The sequence below is a fragment of the Mesoplodon mirus genome (assembly GCF_964341445.2).
Source record: "Mesoplodon mirus genome assembly, chromosome: 13".
Lineage (NCBI taxonomy): Eukaryota > Metazoa > Chordata > Mammalia > Artiodactyla > Ziphiidae > Mesoplodon > Mesoplodon mirus.
Genome location: NC_138989.1, coordinates 39,622,293 through 39,643,917, shown reverse-complemented (window position 1 = coordinate 39,643,917; position 21,625 = coordinate 39,622,293). Strand labels below are relative to the sequence as shown.

General features: G+C 37.7%; 1 protein-coding gene across 1 annotated transcript in view; it reads right to left on the bottom strand.

Moving 5' to 3' along the window:
• RBBP8 (RB binding protein 8, endonuclease) overlaps positions 1-21,625 on the bottom strand; it is an 82,286-nt gene that overhangs the window by 22,257 nt on the left and 38,404 nt on the right. The window contains exons 7-13 of the mRNA XM_082640414.1: positions 11,536-11,711; positions 9,495-9,599; positions 5,432-5,517; positions 3,483-3,592; positions 1,508-2,390; positions 1,299-1,425; positions 68-156 (exon numbers count right to left, since the gene is read on the bottom strand). Of these exons, the coding sequence (XP_082496540.1) occupies positions 68-156; positions 1,299-1,425; positions 1,508-2,390; positions 3,483-3,592; positions 5,432-5,517; positions 9,495-9,599; positions 11,536-11,711 (1,576 nt within the window). The remainder of the gene's footprint in view (positions 1-67; positions 157-1,298; positions 1,426-1,507; positions 2,391-3,482; positions 3,593-5,431; positions 5,518-9,494; positions 9,600-11,535; positions 11,712-21,625) is intronic.

The following is a 21,625-nucleotide window of genomic DNA, read 5'->3' as shown; positions in this document are numbered from 1 at the left end:
GGACAGCAGGGTGACTAACAATACACTAGAATAACCACACGGGCTTTGGTTCTATTTTCTAACTTACCTTTGTATCTACTACAGTAATATCCATTTTATACTGAGAAAGGTCTGCTCCTGGATCTATACTCCACTGGATGTTTTCAAAGGACACATCTTAGATAAGGAGAAAAAAAATGCACAAATAAAACAAATTTTTAAAATTCTCATCACTTTAAAACATTACGGGACCCACAGAATGAGAGAAAAGTTTTGCAAATCATATGTCTGATAAAGGACTTGTACCTAGGATATATAAAGAACTGTCAAAACTCAATAATAAGACAATTACTCCAATTAAGAATAAGCAAAGGACCTGAATAGACAGTCCTTCAAAGAAGATATACAACTGGCCAATAAGTACATGAAAAGATGCGCAACATCATTAGCCATCAGGGAAAGGCAAATCAAAACCACAACTGAGATATAACTTCACACCCACAGGATGGCTAGAATCAAAAAGACAGACAGGGGCCTCCCTGGTGGCGCAGTGGTTGAGAGTCCGCCTGCCGATGCAGGGGATACGGGTTCGTGCCCCGGTCTGGGAGGAACCCATGTGCCGCGGAGCGGCTGGGCCCGTGAGCCATGGCCGCTGGGCCTGCGCGTCCGGAGCCTGTGCTCCGCAACGGGAGAGGCCACAACAGTGAGAGGCCCGCATACCGCAAAAAGAAAAAAAAAAAAAAAAAAAAAAAAAAAGACAGACAGTAACAAGTGTTGGTGAGAATGTGAAGAAATTGGAACCCTCACATGCTGCTGGTGGGAATGTAAAACGTTGTAGCTCCTTTGGAAGAAAGTTATAGTTCCTCAAAAGGTTAAACACAGAGTTAGCATATGCAAATGTTTACAGATATACATGTAAATGCAAAGAAAAGGACAGGCTATCTATGGGGTGAGGAACAAGGTTTGGATGATAAATTTCTACTTTTTATATTTTAAAAATCTGTATAGTTTAAATTTTTTAAAGCTTTCTTTTTGTAAAGAAAATAAGAAACAACTACATAGAACAGGTAAATCTATAAAATCACCTATAGAAAGTAGGTATTAAAGATGTCAATTTATTTTTTCAAAAAGCAGAAGAGCAGGAAAATCACATGTAAAGTGAAACCAATAAGAATTGTGCTATACACACAGAAACACACAGGGATAAGGTATTTTTTCTGAAAATAATTCAGTCTATCCAAAGAATGTACATAATATATTACAATACTCAATTTAAAGTCATTAAAAAAGAGTAGAAATGCTACTTATAGTGTACATACCTTGGTTGTTTTGTAGAGACTTTGTTTTAGCAATTCTACATGGATTTAACTGAAGAACTGATGCAAGTTCACATGCTCCAGGGACTGACCTGGTTTTTATTTTTATAGGCTCACGAGAACCAGCATCCTAAAACAGAAAGAATTATTAGCATCTAGGAGAAATCACAAACAACCATTTAAATCAAAATCCTTGAACATTTAACACAAACCTTCATGTCATCAAAAAGAGTCTCTGTCTCCAAACTTTCACGTGGACGTAGAGGAATTTTAAAGGTAGAATTTTCTTCCTTTATTTGTAACAGTGTTTTATTATCCGGAGATTTACTCAAGGACTGGAGGAGGGACTCCTGTACACTGCTGGACTCTTCTGGGGAATCTCTGGTTAACCCACAGCTCCCACTCAAGGCCTTACGGCTTGAGGAAGAGCCCTTTGGAACAGGCTTCAAAACCTCATAGAGAGTCACTTGCCTAAATCCGATTTTAGAGTTCTCACTTCCTTGGCTTTTCTCTTGACGCTGAATAGCTGAAAATCGATCAGACAGATCCAGAGGTTTATCCATCACATAGTCTCCATTCATGTAAGAATGACTACCCGGTGGAAAAGGAAAAGCATTTTCTTTATCAAAGGAGGCTTGGGGGCAGCTAACTTCATCTTCACTTTCTTCCTCGATTTTCTTCCTTTTGGTTCGGCCTCCCAGTGATTTCAGGGGTACCACATGTTTATCTTTATCAGTAACAGTATCTTTAATGTGATCAGTACTATCCTGTTCACTTGTATTTTTATTTATAAGCATCTGCTTATTAGAAGATGACTGGTTAGTGATCTTCTTCACTTCAGCCCCAATATTATGATGTGTGAAAAGGGCACCATCTTCAGATTTTAATCTAGGTTTCTCTGATCTAGAATTAGAAGTGTTGCTGAAAGGCATTGTTTTCAGATGGTTTTTTTTCCCAGTCTCTAAAAGAGAAGGGGACAGACTTGTATTCAAACCTAAACTACTTTTCACATTAGAGGTAGCTCCAAATACAGGAGATGATACCCGAGTAGTCAGTTCTTCTTGAGGAGGAGTCTTTGAATTAGAATCTGAAAATCTAAAAAAATAAAGAGTGGTAAAGCTTTTTTCCTATTAAAGAAATAGAGTAAAAATTAAAAGATAAGCATAATGAGAAAACTTTTGCTAATATACAATTATTAATAGTAAGGTCTTATCCACATCTTAGACGCAGACCATTAACCAAAATTTAAGATACAATATAGCTGCTGGCTTCTCTTTATTTGGATGATAAAAAGCAGAGGGAAATGATACAGCAAACCTATCTCAATACAGTGATATTCCTATCTATAAATATTTTTCCTAAGTAACTTAAATAAATTCACTATATAAGAAAATCATATTTTAGTAAATCCCACTGGGGACCCAAATTCTTTTGTTGTTACGAAATCTTATCATGAGTAACTCCAAGAAACAAAATTCTTATACTACAGAATTGAACATAACTCAAGACCCAGCCTGCCTGTAGCAGAAGAGACAGCTGTGGCAGTAGAAGGAGCATTAGGGTTAAGTTTGAAGACGTGGAATGGGAGAGAGCTCTGACTCTCATACTTAATAGTTGTGTGGTCTTAAAAAGACATTTAATCTTTGTGAAGCTGCATTTTTGTTGACTGCATTTTGTAAAAAATGGGGGTAATAAAACCTACTTTAATGAGTTACTATGATGACAAATTAAATGTGATATATGTATCTAATACAGAAAGCTCTTTTAAAAAGCAAAGTGCCACATAAATATAGGTACTGTTAGTTAAGGGATGTTCTGAAATTAGTAAAAACAAGATGTATCCCAATCTTGGAAGCTCATCTGAACTAATAATGGATTTCATAAAATGTCCAGTTTTTGAAAACAGAAACCCAGAAGGGATGATTGGATCTTTAAAGGAGATAAGGCTGGGACCTCTTAAGTACTCTTTGATAGAAGTACAGAAAGAATCTAAAAGTAATATCCATCTTCTACATTAACACAAAAAGCCCTCAATTGGTCATAACCTGGGGAATATATTTTTTTAAGTAAAAATTAATACAACCAGAATAACAAGCTGAGGGAGAGAAATAGTTTAAATATATGGAACTCACTGTAATGGAATTTCATCGACAGTTTGTAAGTTTTTACCAAAGTGCCCCAAATTACCTTAAACTATCTTCACTATTTCTTCTAGATTTCTCAAAAGGTTTTTTGTGATCTCCTTCCAGACAGTGGTAGAGCTCATCACCAAGAGGGCTCATAGGACCTCGAGATTCCTTCAATAATAAAATATAAAGTACATAAATACAATGAAAGATTATTAATTCTCTCTTTTTTTTTTTGGCCGTGCCACACAGCATGTGGGATCTTAGTTCCCTGACCAGGGATCAAACGCGTGCCCCCTGCAGTGGAAGCATGGAGTCTTAACCACTGGACTGCCAGGGTAGTCCCAAGATTATTTATTCTTAAAAAGGAATGAAATACTGATACACGTTATGATGTGGATGAGGCTAAGTGAAAGACACCAGACTCAAAAGCCACATATATGATCCCATTTATATATGAATTATCCAGAATAGGTAAATTCATAAGGACAGAAAGCAGACTGGTGGTTGCCAATTCCAAAAAACAAGATTAGTTAGATTAGAGGAAGGGAAGAGAGATGACTGATTATACTTATAGGAGACAAATTTAAAAGGATCCTTTAGAGAGCCGTGCTTCCCGAACTTTAACATGCATACAAATCAACTGAGGATCTTGTGAAAATATAAGTTCTCTTTCGGTAGGTCTGGGGTTACGTTTGAGATTTTCTATCTCTAACAAATTTCCAAGGATGCAGATGCTGTCGGCCTGTGGATCACACTTTGAGCAGCAGGTCTTTAGAGATCAGTTCCCTTACTACATTTGGTGTCTAAACTACTGACTTGCCAGGTGTACGGGCAGGACGGAATTAAAAACCATTAAAACATTTAAAGTTCAAAGGGTAAAAACTACCCACCATCACTTGAAGAGAGATTTAAAACTAGAAAGGACCAGAAAAAAAAAAAAATTCAAATGCAGTGAAAAACCAATTCAATGGTTTGAATATACATTTACATATATTAAATGTATATTCAATATATACATTTACTGACTAAAGCAAAAGAATAGTTTTAAAGCTGTACCAAAATGAAACTTCCCTAAGATTGAAAAATTCAAGGTTTCCATTTTTTAGGGATCAATTAAGAAAAAAAGTAAATGTGTCTGATGGAAGGAAGAACTAAAATAATGAAAAGAAAATCATGGGGTCAATTTCTGACTCAATCCCTAAAGGTTTGGTCTAATTGGATTGGCATTTATAAGGACAAAGATGAATTAAAGGATCTATAGTAGACCCAAGTCTTCCAAATCAAAGCCTGGTTTAAAGGATGTTGAAAAGATCCAATAAATTCTGAAATCAACCTAAAGGTTTAAGACTTCTCTTAAAGTTTTCTCTTAGTTGGAACAGGGTAGGGAGGAGAGGGGGATAGGGAAGAGGGTTGCTAAATCCTCTAAGCCGTATAAATTTTTTTTTTTAAATTTTATTTATTTATTTATTTATTTATTAACTTTCATTTATTTATTTTTTTGCTGTGTTGGGTCTTCGTTTCTGTGCGAGGGCTTTCTCTAGTTGTGGCAAGCGGGGGCCACTCTTCATCGCGGTGCGCGGGCCTCTCACCATCGTGGCCTCTCTTGTTGCGGAGCACAGGCTCCAGACGCGCAGGCTCAGTAGTTGTGGCTCACGGGCCTAGTTGCTCCGTGGCATGTGGGATCCTCCCAGACCAGGGCCCGAACCCGTGTCCCCTGCATTAGCAGGCAGACTCTCAACCACTGCGCCACCAGGGAAGCCCCTAAGCCGTATAAATTTTGATTCAACCCACAACCTATATATCCCAAGAATTCTAAAGATTCTAGATTTCTGAGACTGCCTGGGGTGAATAATATAAATGGGCCTTTCTAGTCACATCAATTTTTGTTCTAGGCCTTTATCCAATAATCTTTGGATAAAATAATTTTTCTCTTGCTCAATTCTCTAAAAACTGACCTCAAAAGACAGTAATTAACTCATATTATCACCAAAGTAAACAATTACTTACAGACTCATCTTGAACACTAAGTCCCAGTGTTTCAGCAACAACTGTAGCTAAATTATCAGGAGGATAACTGCTTTTTCCATGTATATCTAAGTTTAAAAAAACAAACAAATTATACAATTGTAGAAACTAGATGTATGAAAAAATACGTAAAAGGAAAGAAAAAGCTCAAAGGACCACTTTACAAAATGGCACTGAACAATTTTTAAAATTCTATGTAAAGTCCAAAATATCTACTATAAATTGCAATAAGTTGCAGGTATCTAGCATCTACACTTGCCAAACTTTTTCAGCTAGGTTTTCTATTTTTCCTAAGTGAATTGAATGTTAACAGGTAGATTATTTTTCTTATTTCCACTGGAAAAAAATCATAAAAAACATATAATTAAATGGAGTTCTTGTGATACAAGACACAGCATGAATATCAAACCGTAGTTATATAGTAACCTTTCATGAAAACACTCTTTCATGAGAGTTTCACTTCATGAAAACTCTCACAGTGCAGAGAGATTTTCAGCACTGCATAATTTTCAAGTTTTAAGCTAACACAACGTATTTATACAGAATTCACCTGTGTTCAAATATTTTATAAAGTTTTATGTATACAGAGTTTATTCAATAAGTCAACAAGTATTTATGTAACACATACTATGTTTCAGGCATTGTGCTACGAAAAGAAAAGGTTGTTGTCCTCAAGGAGCTTATGGGCTGCTATAGTTGAAAGGTAAAAAGAAAATTGCAATAAAATGTGATAAACATTAAATGTACATAAAAGGGGTGATTTAAACACAGAGCAAGGACTCCTAAATCTGCCTTGAGAAAACAAGGAAAGCTCACCAAGTGATGACTAAGCTGACCCTTGAGAGAAAAAGGAATTAAACTGGGCTGGGGGCAGAGAGGATTCTAGGTATGTGGAAGGTGCGATATGTGAAACAAAACTGCATGTTCAGGCAACTACATGTGGTTCAACTGCTGGAAATCAAAGTGCAAAAGATAAAATGGTAATTAGGACATGAGCGCAGATAGGTTGATAAGGGATCAGATTATGCTAAAGAATTTAAAATTTATCCTGTAGGCAATGAAGAGATATCCAAGGGTTTTTTAATGGAGGACAGATGCAATATTTGGGCTAAAAAGGTGATTCAGACAGGCTGACAGAACAAGAAGCACTCATTAATAGGCAAAGGGACTAATTAGATTACTAAAAGAATCTCATGAGAGATGCTGATGGCCCAAACTAATATAATGTGGGTGCAGAAGAATGTGCATGACAGATGTGTAGGAGGTGCAATCAATAAGACTTGGAGACTATTTACATATGAGAGTTGAAGAAGCAGGAATCTAAGATGATTCGAAGTTTTCTGATTTAGGTAACTCAAAGAGGTATGTAAACTGTCATTCACTGAGACTGTAAATAAAAGGATGAGCAGGTTTGACAAGAAAGTTTCACTGTGGACATGCTGAAGGGGAAGGATATCCAGGTATAGATGTTCAATAGCAGGCAGATACATCAGTTTGGAATTCAAGAGAAAAGTCTTGGAAAGATAGATTTGGAATTTATTATCATCTAGGTGGTAGCAGAATACTAACTCTAAGTGAAGATTCCTCCAGAAACAGAAAATGAGAGAAGAATAGGCCAAGGATCATATATACTGGGGACAGTGACATTTAAAAGACAGATGGAGAAAGAATAGCCAGTAATGGAAGGTGAAAAATGAACAATAAGTAAGAGAATCAGGAGAGTGGCACCACTTCAAGAAAGAGTGTGTGCAATGTCAAATGTCACAGAAAGGTCAAGTAAGATACAGACTGGTAAGCATTCACTAGATTTAACAACCAGGAGGTCTCTGATGACTACTGCCGAGCAGTTCCAATGTAACGAGTGAGAGAAGAGAGTGTGAGGATGTGTCCGCTTTTCTCCCCCACTTCCTCTCCCTCTTTTCCGCCCTCCTTCCTCCCTTCCCCTGCACCCCTTTTTCTTCCTGGAGTGAATGGGAGTTGACAGAAAGGAGAAATTGAGCACAGACTGCTTTTTCAGCTTTGAAGAGAAGCTCTAGCTAAGAGTGGAGACAATTAAGAGGGGGTTATTTTAAAAGACAAAAGATAACATGTATGTTTATGTTGAAAAGAAAGAACCTGCAGAGAAACTGGAGATACAGGATAAGAGAACAACTGATGGAGTAAAGTTCTGGCAGCAGCAGAAGAAAATGGGCTCCCGAGTGCTGAGAAGCAAGGTTCTGACACAGTCTTAACATCCCCTGCAGCCTTTGCCTGACAGTCTGTCTATACACATGCACACAAATATACATACACTAATATAAAATGATTTGTAGCTTTCAGAGTATAGGCTCTGATTTTACTCATTTTATTAATATAAAATGAGTAAGTGATTAACCATGGCCAGTCCTCCAGTTTTGCTCTGCATTTCATCTCCTCTCTTTTTCAAGGATCTAGCAATTGTTCCCTCTTTCTCCAGAATTACTCATTTCTCTCTTTACAAGATCATTCCATCAGCATAAAAACATGCTGAATATGCTTAATAGTCCATCTTTTAAAATCCTCCCTGGACCCATGTTTCTCTTTAGCCACTGTCCATTCTCCCTTCCCCCTTCACTACAAAAAGGCCCTGAAGGACTTGTTCACAAGTGCTCCTTCCTGTTCTCTTGAACATGATAGTCTAGTTGATCACCTCTACACTTTAACAATTCTCATTAAGAGTTAAACACTCAATGATCCCCAGGGGACCAAATCCAACGGTCAATACTCAGTCTTCATCTTCCGCGACCTATCAGCGCTGTCCTCCACTGTGACCACTCCCTCCTTTCTTTCTTGGTTTAAAGGACGCCACTTTATCTTGGTTCTCCTATCTCACTGGCAGCTCCTTCTCTGGCTACTTGGTTGTTCCTCATTTTCACAATCTCTAAGTCACCATCCCAACAGCTGCAATACTGCCTCCGAGGAGGTGAAAATGGTTCTTGGGGGGCAAAAAAAATCTTCTTATGTATGAGACACAGATACACATACACTCAATACAGTATATCTGCAGTATTAAAATCCCATGGGGGAAGTGATGGCGGGGAGTGGGAGTCTAAAAAGGCCAGGTGGGAGTGATAATAAAAAATAGCTGAGAATCACTCCTTTACATAATGGAGTGCCTCAGGGCTAAGTACTGGAACTTCTTCTCTTTCCCATCTTCACTCACTTGTTTGGCGATCTCATCCAGTCTCATGGCTTCAGACACCACCTACATGCTAACAACTTCCATTTGTATCTCTATGCTAGACTTCTCTACATTCACACCCACGTACCCACCCAAAATCTTTACCTGAATGTCTACCCGGCATCTGAAAACAAAATATTCTCAAAACCAAACCTGTACCCTCAGCCACCCTGCAAGCCTCCTGCTCCCAGTCTCTCTCCTCTCGGCAAATAGCAACTCTAAAGAACAGAGTTGCCCAAACCAATCTCCCTTTCACTCACTCTGCCCCAGCCACACAGGGCTCCTTAATGTTCCTCAATCAAACCAAAGAGCACCCTCACCTCAAGGCCTTTGTGCTCACTGACTTCTCCACCTGGAATGCCCTTGCCCCAGAAATCAACATGACTCACTTGCTTCCCTCAGTCTCTGCTCAAATGTTGCTTTTAAAGTGAGGCTTTCTAATATCTCTTCTTACCCTGCTTTATTTTTCTTCAGAGCCCCTGATCCATCTAACATATGTTTATTTTCTCTCTTCCCCAACTAGATTGTAAGCTCTACGAGGTTAAAGATTTTGTTTTGTTTTGTGCCCGGTACACATTAGGCATCCAAATATTTGTTGAATGAATGAGTAAACCACAGTAAAGCCATATTTACTTAAAATTACTAGCAATTGTAATTAATGTGGATAGGGATATTAATATGAATTAATAACAGGATAACATTACTTTCCAATATGAAAAAGACTGCTAAACAACAAATAATACAAACAAAATTATATGGAGAATATTTAAAAATGTTGTCTAATTCAGACAGTCACTCTTGTCCACCAATTTTAAACTTATAAAGTAATCTCAGTATCTTGCTTACTAGCCACTGGAGCTTGACTCTGATCACAAGTGTCAGCCACTAGAATTTCACGTTCATTATGATTATGTTGTGGATGAGTTGAAGACTTTGGTACTTTTCTCAATTCTAAGGGAAAAAAGAAGAGAGATTACATATAAACAAACAATCATGAAAAATGATAAGCCAATACAAATCTATCTTTAAATGAGCTAGAAGTGCATTTTATTGACGTAACTTTAATATTCTAAAAAGGTTATTCCTTTAGTGTCACTGAGAAACAAAGTTGGTAGTTAGGACAGTGGGGCAGAGAGGACTGGAACAGATAAATTCTTCTGACCTAAACCTTCTAGAGTTATAATATTTCAATGTATCTTTTCCTTGTGTGTCATTGCAAATCAGTAGGTTCATTTGAAATGAATATTGCATCATACAGCTTTTTCAATCTTTGTTTTAGAGTTTTCATTTTCTGGAAGGAAAGCTGAAACATGCTTTATCAGAAATCATTCCACTGTTTAAGGGTTTAATTCAAAGAAAACCAAAAGAAGGACAAAGTAAAGGGAAATAGACTTTTACTAATTATAACTAGAAATTATCATTAAAAAGAAGTATACATGTAAAAATAAACAAGCATGGGTGGTTAGAAAGAGAAAAGGAGTAACTAGTCATTAAATTAGTTTTAATATAATTTGCATGGCTCAAAAGCATATTTTAAAAGCAGAATTTCATATTCCAAGTAAAAATGATCAGAACAAGATTAAAATTGACAAAGTTTTAAATAGTTACAGATTATTCTCATACAATGAAGAAATAAACCAAGAGCATTTTACTAGATACAAAAGACGACTTTTCCTAAAAAAGAAAATTGCTGTGATTTGTTTTTCTGGATATTCTTTCAGATGGATTTAAACATGATCTAAATTATGCCAATGCTTATCTGTAGTGATTCATGCTCTATCTGATACTAGACTAAAAGGCCCACAAATATTCATTCTAAATCCATGATCTTACATTTTAATTTAGCTCCTAATTACATGTAAGATTTTTAACAATTCTTTTGTTTTCCACTAGATGGTGATGCAAGCTCATATAAAATGGGGGAAAACTGTGTCAATTTTCCAGTATCAAAGATTAAGATCTACTGTTTCTTTAAAAGGCGTAGCTACTGTCAACAATTTATTTGCATTAGAAAGATATCTCTAAGACTGTGTATACTCCTTCCCCTCAAGTGCTTTCCTTGTTACAAACAGCTTAGGTTAAGATGAAAGTTTTAAAAATATTTACTTTTGGATTAATATTAAAATGAATAAGCACTGTATCACGTCACAGGATAAATTTCAGGACTACACGAAAAGGTAGTTCCAAAGCATTTAGCAGAAATGGTAAACTGGCTTGGAATTAGAAATATGCCACTGACAATCCACGAAGTAGATACATTATAAAGCCATTTCTTGATTTACCACCAAGTGCTACATATTATAAAAAATAAAAATAGCTAGTTAAAGCGTTGGTGGGAGTAGCTGTGGATAAGACTTGGAAAGTACATAAGTTTAGAGCCAGGAAGATCTATATTTGAATTTTGACTCATCTACTTACTTGACAGGTTACTTAACCCCTCTCTAAAGAGCAAATCTTTCCTCATCTATAAAACGAAGGTGCTAGTAGCTACCTCAAACCTGTCATGAGGATTAAAACACAGTAATAATGTATTCAAATCAGCAAAATAACCAGCACACGGTAGGTGGAACTTAATGTTAGGATATCTCCTCTTTCCATGTATCCCACTCAGATATATACACATAGGAATAGTTTTTAAATAAAAAGAAAAAAGGAAAAAAACTATTCACTACCTTTGTAAAATGCTGAGTGTTTACATATTCAGATGAGCAACACACGTCTATACATAATACGGGCAGTAGATGCCTTCCCAGTCACTTCACTAATGGAAGTTAAACTTACAGTTGTAACATAAGTTACCTGAAAAATGACTATCTTCCTAACAATAGATGAATACTTTTTTTTTTTTAACAGAACCAGGTAACTAAACTACAACTCCAATCCTCACCATGTGCACACCCAGAGTGCTCCAGTTTAGTATGTGTTTGTTCTACATATCGGACGTGGAGGTTCTCCTTCCTTCGTAGTCGGTTAGCGCCAGAAAATGAAAAGGTTGTTATTGGTGAATCTGGAATAACATCTTCCTCAGATTCAAGATCGGTTGCTTGATGTGGTTGATCATTCCTAGAGGAAAATAAGGACAACTGAATGAAAATTAGTTTGATAGATATTTATTAAAACATCTAGCATACGGTATGGGTGACAGCAGAACACAGGTATGAAGCTGTAAGAGATACAATTCCTTGCATCTGATGTTCCAAGTCTAAATACAAGGGTTAGAGAAGTACTCACATGACTAGAGTACCAGGTGGGGAATACTACTGTGAGAGGTGAAGTAGAACGTGCAGCTGGGTACCTGAGGTGAAATTAAAAGAATTTCAAATGGCAGAGAAAATCAGCAGAGGATCCTCCAAGTTTGAGTAAAGGCAGGCAGTACTGTGTACTCGTGTTAGAGAAAGACAAGCCGGAACTACATGAAGGAGAGCCTCGACTAAGTGCGCACACAATTTAGAAAGCAAGAGGAAAGGAATTAAGGTTTTAGAGAATGGAAGTAATGTGACAATCTAGCAGCAAGACTGTGCAAGATTGACTGGGACAGAAAGGAAGGAATAGTTCAGGCAGGAGCTTCTCTGGGTTTGAACTGGAATTCTGAAGATAGGTATGGAAAGGAGGGGACCAGTGTTAAACACTCTGGCAACAGAATCAACAAGACTTGGCAAATGACAAATTCAGGGTGATAAATAATACTAACACTGGTATCACCAACATTTGTTGCAGGTTTACACTGGCAGGCACTGTTCAAAGCGTTACATGTATCAGTTTAAGTATAAGGTATTATCATTATTACTCTCATTTTACAAACAGAAAATACAGATACAGAGGTTAAGTCACTAAAATAAAATAGTAAGGGCTTCCCTGGTGGCACAGTGGTTGAGAATCCGCCTGCCAATGCAGGGGACATGGGTTCAAGCACTGGTCTGGGAGGATCCCACATGCTGCAGAGCAACTAAGCACGTGCACCACAACTACTGAGCCTGTGCTCTAGAAACTGTGAGCCCCAACTACTGAAGCCCAAGCGCCTAGAGCCCATGCTCTGCAACAAGAGAAGCCACCACAATGAGAAGCCCGTGCACCACAATGAAGAGCAATCCCTGCTCAATGCAACTAGAGAAAGCCCACGCACAGCAACGAAGACCCAGTGCAGCCAAAAATAAATAAATAAATTTATAAAAAATAAAATAAAAACGTTTAACAGAAGCAGGATCTAAACCCTGGCAGCCAGACTCCCAGGACAACACTGTTACCCTTGGTATAGACCATGGGACTGATGACTGACTACAAGTAGGACTCAGACTTTGAATTTCTACTTCTGCTTCTATCCACGCTCACTGTCAGTACTCTCAACACATCAATCAAAATAGTCTTATTAAAACTTATGTCATATAATGTCACTCTTCTGATTAAAACCTGCCACATCTCCCCACTTCACTGAAAACACAAGCCAAACTCCTTATAATGATTGGTCTGATCATCCCCCTCCTCTCATATTACATTCTACTCCAGCCACCCTCGCTTCCCCGAGGCTCCTCAAACACACCAGGCACACCCCTACTTTACGTTCTTTGCTCCAGCTGTTCCATCTGCTTGGAATGCTCATCACCATATATCACATGGCTAACTACCTCATCTTCAAGTGTTTGCCCTCTCGTCAATGCCTGCCTTGAACATGCTATTTAAAACCGTAACCCCCTTCCCACACCCTAGTACTCCGGTTCCTTGTTATTCTGCTGTTACTTTATCCATAGCAGTTACTGCTTTCTAACATAGTACATAATTGATTTGTCTACTGCTCACCAGCCAGATAGTAAGCTCTAAGAGGATAAGGATCTTTTTGGTTCATTGATACATCACAAGTGTCTGCAACAGTGGGTACTTGGTACATGCCCAATAAATATTTACTGAATGAATGAATATGAGAGGTTCCCAGATTTCACTAGAAAAATAAATTTGTGCTCATCTAGGCATATGTTCTTGCCCAATTCAATTCAGGCCCGAAGGCACCTAAAGACTGGGTTTGGACTGAATTGTGGGTATTGAGTAAAATAAAGTTAATTCACTTTAACTCAACTGTCTTTCCCATGTCAAGCCATCATTGACCTTATTTGCCACCAATTTTTATCAGTCTGTCAGGCATTTAGGCTTTACATGACAAAACCAATCTATCCTAATATACTCATATCAGTTTGTAATACTACATATTTCAAACAAAGAATAATGAGATTTTTATAAATTATGACCAACAGAGATTTTAATTAAAAGATTAATTTTTCCTAATGGATTTGTATCTTAATTTCCTAGATAATATCAATATTATTTGTGGTCTATAATCCTATATTCTATACTGAGTAAAATCTTTAGGGCTAATACCTAATCTCTACCTACAATTCTACCATCTTATTCTGGAAAAAACAAAGTAAACTAAAGTCATACGAGAAACCCTTACAAATTAATGGAGTATGAAATCTATCTGACCTCACTTTAATTAATCACATCACAGGCTACCTGCCTATTAGTCATAAAAATTCAACCTGAAACATGAATGAGTCACTAGAAGAAACTGATTTCCTGGCAGAGTCAATCTAGAAGTAGCTGGGATCACAAAAGGAAAAAACATACAAACACACACACACACACACAACCAGCTCTAACTAGAGGTGTCCAAACTAAGTAAACAAGTGCTGGCTTTGTTCTCCTTTGTCCTTTGTCATAAAAGAAAAAGAAACAAAACAAAACAAAACAACTTTCCATGTGTTAACCAAGTTTCTTCTTTAAAGCATTAGGTCTCATTCTGATTTTCTGAGAAAAGTTAAAATTTTATGCCATAGCTTTAAAGGTTAATTATGTACACTGGCCATCTTTCTCCTTCCACTTTTCTTTCTAACGGCCTGAGAGCCTCCCCTTAAATTCCTGTCAAAACAATTTTAGTTGTTCATTTTTCTAAGAGCTGTAAGGATCCAGGGTCTCCCTTCATAATGAGTCTGTAAAAAAGCTTATCATATTCAAGCTTTTCTCCTCCTCCAAAAAACTTACACTTCCAGTTAAAACATAATTTAAATTTAATGCAGTAGTTACAGCTATCAAGTTCACTTAGACATTCTGATTTTCAAAAAAAGGGTTCCCTGAAATATACACTAATGAGTCTGATACCCTGGTTTCTTGGAACCAGTTTATTATATGAATAATTCAAATAAGACTAATTTTTAAAAATAGGGTTATTAAGCCAGTTTTCTGAGGAATGCTCTACTGCATATTTCGCTCTCAGGAAGGCATCTGACAGTGACTCTATTGTTATCTTCTCACTGTAAACAAAAGGGAGAAATACAAACTTGGTACTAATAGAGAAAGACAGACTCCAAACTGACTGAATACCATCAGACAAAGAATTATATCAATGAGGAAACCTGTGGAAGTATGCCTCAGGGCTCCATCCTCAGGCAGGTTTTGTTCAACATTTATTACTGATTTTGATGAGGGTGCTGATGGAATATTCATCGAATTTGTGGAAGACACAAAGCTGAGAATAAAAGCTAACCTAATACATGGTAGGAAAAAAATCAACATATGAAAGACCCCCAGAGGTTGGAATAATGGGCCAAATCTAACAAAATGAAATAGAACAGGATAAATGCAAGGTAAAAAGCCTCAGTCAGAAGAGAGAGAATCCACCTATACAGGGTGACACCATGCAGGTAAACTTCTAAGGCTGTTTTAGCACAAAACTATACAAAGGGTTTAAAAACTCTGCAGTTGAGGTAGACCTGGGTTCAAATCCTGCATCTGACATTGACTAGTCACATTGGGTAAGTTAGTTAACCTTTCTGAGCCTCTATTAAAGTAGATACAGTACTGTACTTTCCTACTTCGTTTTTGTGGGAAAGTGGTGAGAAAGAAATAATATATGTAAAAATGTAATGCAATGCCCAGAAAATAGTATTTAATCAATAGTGCTCTTTACCTTACAGTGAAGACTCCTTTGATACAAGGTTTCCATAACAACTGCTATAAAGCCATAGGGAAGACTTTGACTTAGAGGTTCTAGTTAGCAGTAAACCCAGTAAAGAACCACCAGTAATGTATGTATGTTTTGACCACATTAACCTAAGTAAAAAGATACAGAAAAATGGAGGGAGCAGTATTGGTCTACTGGTCAGACTATACCTAGAAGACAATTGAATTAATTAAAATATCGACAAACTGAAACATTAAAGAGAAATGATAATTTGAAGCGTCTTGAAGTCATGTCTCACAAAGAACAGTTAATGAACAGAGAATATCTACTCTGTATATTTATCTATTTACAATTAAGACTCAGGAGGGCCCCGTACCCTGTCTTCATGTAAACAAAGGGCCATCAAATAGAAGACAGGGGGGTGGGTGGTAAACTTGCTCCACATGGTCCCAGAAGGCAAAAATCAGAATCAACAAATATCACTCTGTACAGTGACTTCTACCCAAACTTAGAACTTTTAACAGTATCATCTCATTAAAATTAAATACGCTTGGGACACAGTGAACCTGTATAAGAGGTATTCTAAAAATGGCTATTTGTTAAAGAAGTTATACAAGGAATTCAATTTAAAAGAGAGCACTGAGGGAACTCCCTGGCAGTCCAGTGGTTAGGACTCTGTGCTTTCACTGTCGAGGACTTGGGTTTTAAAAAACAAACAAACAAAAAAGAAGACTCCTTTGACTTTCACATCCAGCTCATCCATTTCCCAAAACAAGTCATGACCTCAACACTTAGCTTACTTAATTACTTGCTTTCTGTGACTGGTACAGCTGAGTACATATTTTGAACTTTATAACAGCAAATTTTTTTCTGAATAATTTCCTACTATAGTGTCACTAAACAACTGTCCTACCATAAAAGGTTTCTGTGGGACTTCCCTGGTGGCTCAATGGTTAAGAATCCACCTGCCAATGCAGGGGACGTGGGTTCGATCCCTGGTCTGGGAAGATCCTACATGCTGTGGAGCAACTAAGCCCGTGAGCCCCAACTGCTGAGCCCATGTGCCGCAACTACTGAGCCCACGTGCTGCAACTACTGAGCTCACGTGCTGCAACTACTGAAGCCCACGCGCCTAGAGCCCGTGCTCTGCAACAAGAGAAGCCACCGCAATAAGAAGCCCATGCACCGCAACGAAGAGTAGCCCCTGCTTGCCACAACTAGAGAAAGCCCACATGCAGCAACAAAGATCCAATGCAGCCAAACAAAACAAAACAAAAACAACAACAAAAAAGGAAGGTATCTGTAACATCAAACCCAGATTAGGTGAGTCAGAATTACTGCATTTAACAAGGAAAAGTATAAATAAAATAATACTTTTTCTAAAGTTCAGGGAAATTTCAGGCAAGATAATACTTGCTATTTTTTTTTTTCTGACTGAAAGCAAAAGGGAATTTGAGGAGAACAAGTTGTAAAAGAAGTTGGCTTATGAGAATAACTATCTTAAATTTCAGGAGAGAACTGAAAGAGACAACAGATTACCTCCTACACTGTTCTAAGGCCATGTACTAAATAAAACATACATGCCCTGAGCTCATCTATATGATTGATCTTCACTGTTATTAAAAACTTCAGCTTTTACTTCTTTTCTAATGTATCAATGAGCTTCAACAGAAAAATCTGTGAATTTGAGAACACTAAAACTAATTCTGAACAAATTAGAATTCACAGTTTACCAAGCAAATGATATTATCTATATTACAATTCACTTTATAACCTTGGTTTTGGAGGCATTCACCCATCTAATTCCGTATAACCTCTACAGGCTAGTTATTTATCTTTGGAATTCATAAATATCAGGGCTGATGTGTTCAAAATACCATAAGCTATATGTGCTAAATTAATTCACAGAACATAAATTATTGTAGGTCAACCACCACTTATCTGAAATCTTTGGAACCAGATGTGATTCAGAATTCAGTTTTTTTAAAAATGAAGGGTACACCTAAAGCAACTAGAGAAAGAAGAACAAAGAAAACCCAAAGTCAGTAGAAGGGAAGAAATCATAAAGATCAGAGCAGAAGTAAATGAAATGGAAACAAAGAAAACAATTGCAAAGATCAATACAACTAAAAGCTGGTTCTTTGAGAAGATAAACAAAGTTGATAAACCTTTAGCCAGACTCATCAAGAAAAAAAGGGAGAGGACACAAATCAATCAAATTAGAAATGAAAAAGGAGAAATCACAACTGACACTGCAGAAATACAAAGGATTATAAGAGAGTACTACAAAAAACTATATGCCAATAAAATGGACAAGCATGAAGAAATGGACAAATTCTTGGAAATGTGCAATTTTCCAAGACTGAACCAGGAAGAGTTAGAAAATATAAACAGACCGATCACAAGTAATGACACTGAAACTGTGATTAAAAATCTTCCAACAAACAAAAGTCTAGGACCAGATGGCTTCACAGGTGAATTCTATCAAACATTTAGAGAAGGGCTTCCCTGGTGGCGCGGTGGTTGAGAGTCCACCTGCCGATGCAGAGGACACGGGTTCGTGCCCCAGTCCGGGAGGATCCCACATGCCGCGGAGCGGCTGGGCGCGTGAACCATGGCCGCTGAGCCTGCGCGTCCGGAGCCTGTGCTCCGCAATGGGAGAGGCCCCAGCAGGGAGAGGCCCGTGTACCACCAAAAAAAAAAAAAAAAAAAAAATTTAGAGAAGAGTTAACACTGATCCTTCTCAAACTCTTCCAAAAAACTGCAGAGGGAGGAACACTCCCAAATTCATTCTACGAAGCCACCATCACCCTGATACCAAAACCAGAAAAAGATACCACAAAAAAAGGAAAACTATAGATCACTATCACTGATGAACACAGATGCAAAAATCCTCAACAAAATACTAGCAAACAGAATCCAACAACGTATTAAAAGGATTATACACCATGATCAAGTGGGATTTATCCCAGGGATGCAAGGATTCTTCTATATGTGCAAATCAATCAGTGTGATACACCATATTAACAAATTAAGGAATAAAAACCATATGATCATCTCAACAGATGCAGAAAAAGCTTTTGACAAAATTCAATACCCATTTATGATAAAAACTCTCAGAAAACAGGCATAGAGGAAACCTACCTCAACATAATAAAGGCCATGTATGACAAACCCACAGCAAACATCATTCTCAATGGTGAAAAACTGAAAGCATTTCCACTAAGACCAGGAACAAGACAGGGATGGCCACTCTTGCCACTCTTACTCAACACAGTTTTGGAAGTCCTAGCCACAGCAATCAGAGAAGAAAAAGAAATAAAAGGAATACAAATTGGAAAAGAAGAAGTAAAACTGTAATTGTTTACAGATGACATGATACTATACATAGAAAATCCTAAAGATGCCACCAGAAAACTACTAGAACTAATCAATGAATTTGGATACAAAATTAATGCACAGATATCTCTGGCATTGCTATACACTAACAACGAAAAATCAGAAAGAGAAATTAAGGAAATAATCCCATTTACCAACTGAACAAAAAGAATAAAATACCTAGGAATAAACTTACCTAAGGAGGTGAAAGGCATGTACTCAGAAAACTATAAAACACTGATGAAAGAAATCAAAGATGTCATAAACAGATGGAGAAATATACCATGCTCTTGGATTGGAAGAATGAATACTGTGAAAATGTCTATACTACCCAAAGCAATCTACAGATTCAATTCAATCCCTATCAAACTACAAATGGCATTTTTTACAGAATTAGAACAAAAAATTTTACAATTTGTATGGAAACACAAAAGACCCCAAAAGGCCAAAGCAATCTTGAGAAAGAAAAATGGAGCTGGAGCAATCAGGCTGCCCGACTTCAAACTATACCACAAAGCTACAGTAATCAAGACAGTATGGTACTGGCACAAACACAGAAATATAGATTAATGGTACAGGATAGAAAGCCCAGAGATAAACCCACACACATATGGTCACCTAATTTATAACAATGGAGGCAAGAACATATAATGGAGAAGACAGCCTCTTCAATAAGTGGTGCTGGGAAAACTGGACAGCTACATGTAAAAGAATGAAATTAGAACACTCCCTAACACCATACACAAAAATAAACTCCAAATGGATTAAAGACCTAAATGTAAGACCAGACACTATAAAACTCTTAGAGGAAAACATAGGAAAAACACTCTTTGACATAAACCACAGCAAGATCTTTTTTGACCCACCTCCTAGAGTAATGGAAATAAAAACAAAAATAAACAAATGGGACCTAATGAAACTTAAAAGCTTTTGCACAGCAAAGGAAACCATAAACAAGACGAAAAGACAACCCTCAGAATGGGAGAAAATATTAGCAAATGAATCAATGGACAAAGGATTAACCTCCAAAATATATAAACAGCTCATGGAGCTCAATATCAAAAAAACAAACAATTCAATTAAAAAATGGGTGGAAGAGCTAAACAGACATTTCACCAAAGAAGACATACAGATGGCCAAGAGGCACATGAAAAGATGCTCAACATCACTAATTAGTAGAGAAATCAAAACTACAATGAGGTATCACCTCACACCAGTCAGAATGGCCATTATCAAAAAGTCTACAAACAATAAATGCTGGAAATGGTATAGTGAAAAAGGAACCCTCCTGCACTGTTGGTGGGAGCATAAACTGATACAACAACCATGGAGAACTGTATGGAGGTTCCTTAAAAAACTAAAAATAGGGCTTCCCTGGTGGCGCAGTGGTTGAGAGTCCGCCTGCCGACGCGGGGGACGCGGGTTCGTGCCCCGGTCCGGGAGGATCCCGCATGCCGCGGAGCGGCTGGGCCCGTGAGCCATGGCCGCTGGGCCTGTGCGTCCGGAGCCTGTGCTCCGCAGCGGGAGAGGCCACAACAGTGAGAAGCCCGCGTACCGCAAAAAAAAAAAAAACCAAAAAAAAACACAACTAAAAATAGAACTGCCATATGACCCAGCAATCCCGCTACTGGGCATGTACCCTGAGAAAACCATCATTCAAAAGGAGTCATGTACCACAATGTTCACTGCAGCACTATTTACAATAGCCAGGACATGGAACCAAGCTAAATGTCCATCGAGAGATGAATGGATAAAGAAGATGTGGTACATATGTACAATGGAATATTACTCAGCCATAAAAAGAAACGAAATTGAGTTATTTGTAGTGAGGTGGATGGACCTACAGTCTGTCATACAGAGTGAAGTTAAGTCAGAAAGAGAAAAACAAATACCGTATGCTAACACATATACATGGTATCTTTAAAAAAAATGGTACTGATGAACCTAGTGGCAGGGCAGGAATAAAGATGTAGACATAGAGAATGGACTTGAGGACACAGTGGGGGAGGGGGAAGCTGGGGAGATGTGACAGTAGTACTGACATATATACACTACCGAATGTAAAATAGATAGTGGGAAGCAGCAGCATAGCCTAGGGAGATAAGCTTGGTGCTTTGTGATGACCTAGAGAGGTGGGATAGGGAGGGTGGGAGGGATGCTCAAGAGGGAGGGGATATGGGGATATATATATGCACATGGCTGATTCACTCCGTTGTACAAGAGAAACTAACACAGTATTGTGAAGCAATTATACTTCAATAAAGATCTATTAAAAAAAATTGAAGGGCAATGCAGAGCATATACAGCTTGTTACAAAACACCTCCAGTAGAGCCTGAGGTATCATCCTGTAGTCAAACACACTGATATTATCACAGTGAAGCACAGGAATGCTCACAGGAAGTGGGACAAATAAGGACTATAATGAAAAGTATCTTGTCAATTGAAGTGAGATTAGGTTGTAACTTTTCAAAAAGAAAAACTTTGTGTTTTGGAATCATATAGAAAAGACTGTGAATTTGTGTTCTAGCTTCACTTCAATATGCAGCATGAGTAAAATGAGAAAGGGTTGACATTTTCATACACACGTTTGATAACCTCAGTCTGGCCTGATAGCCTTCTTTCCTCATCTATTATCCCCCCTCAAAATTC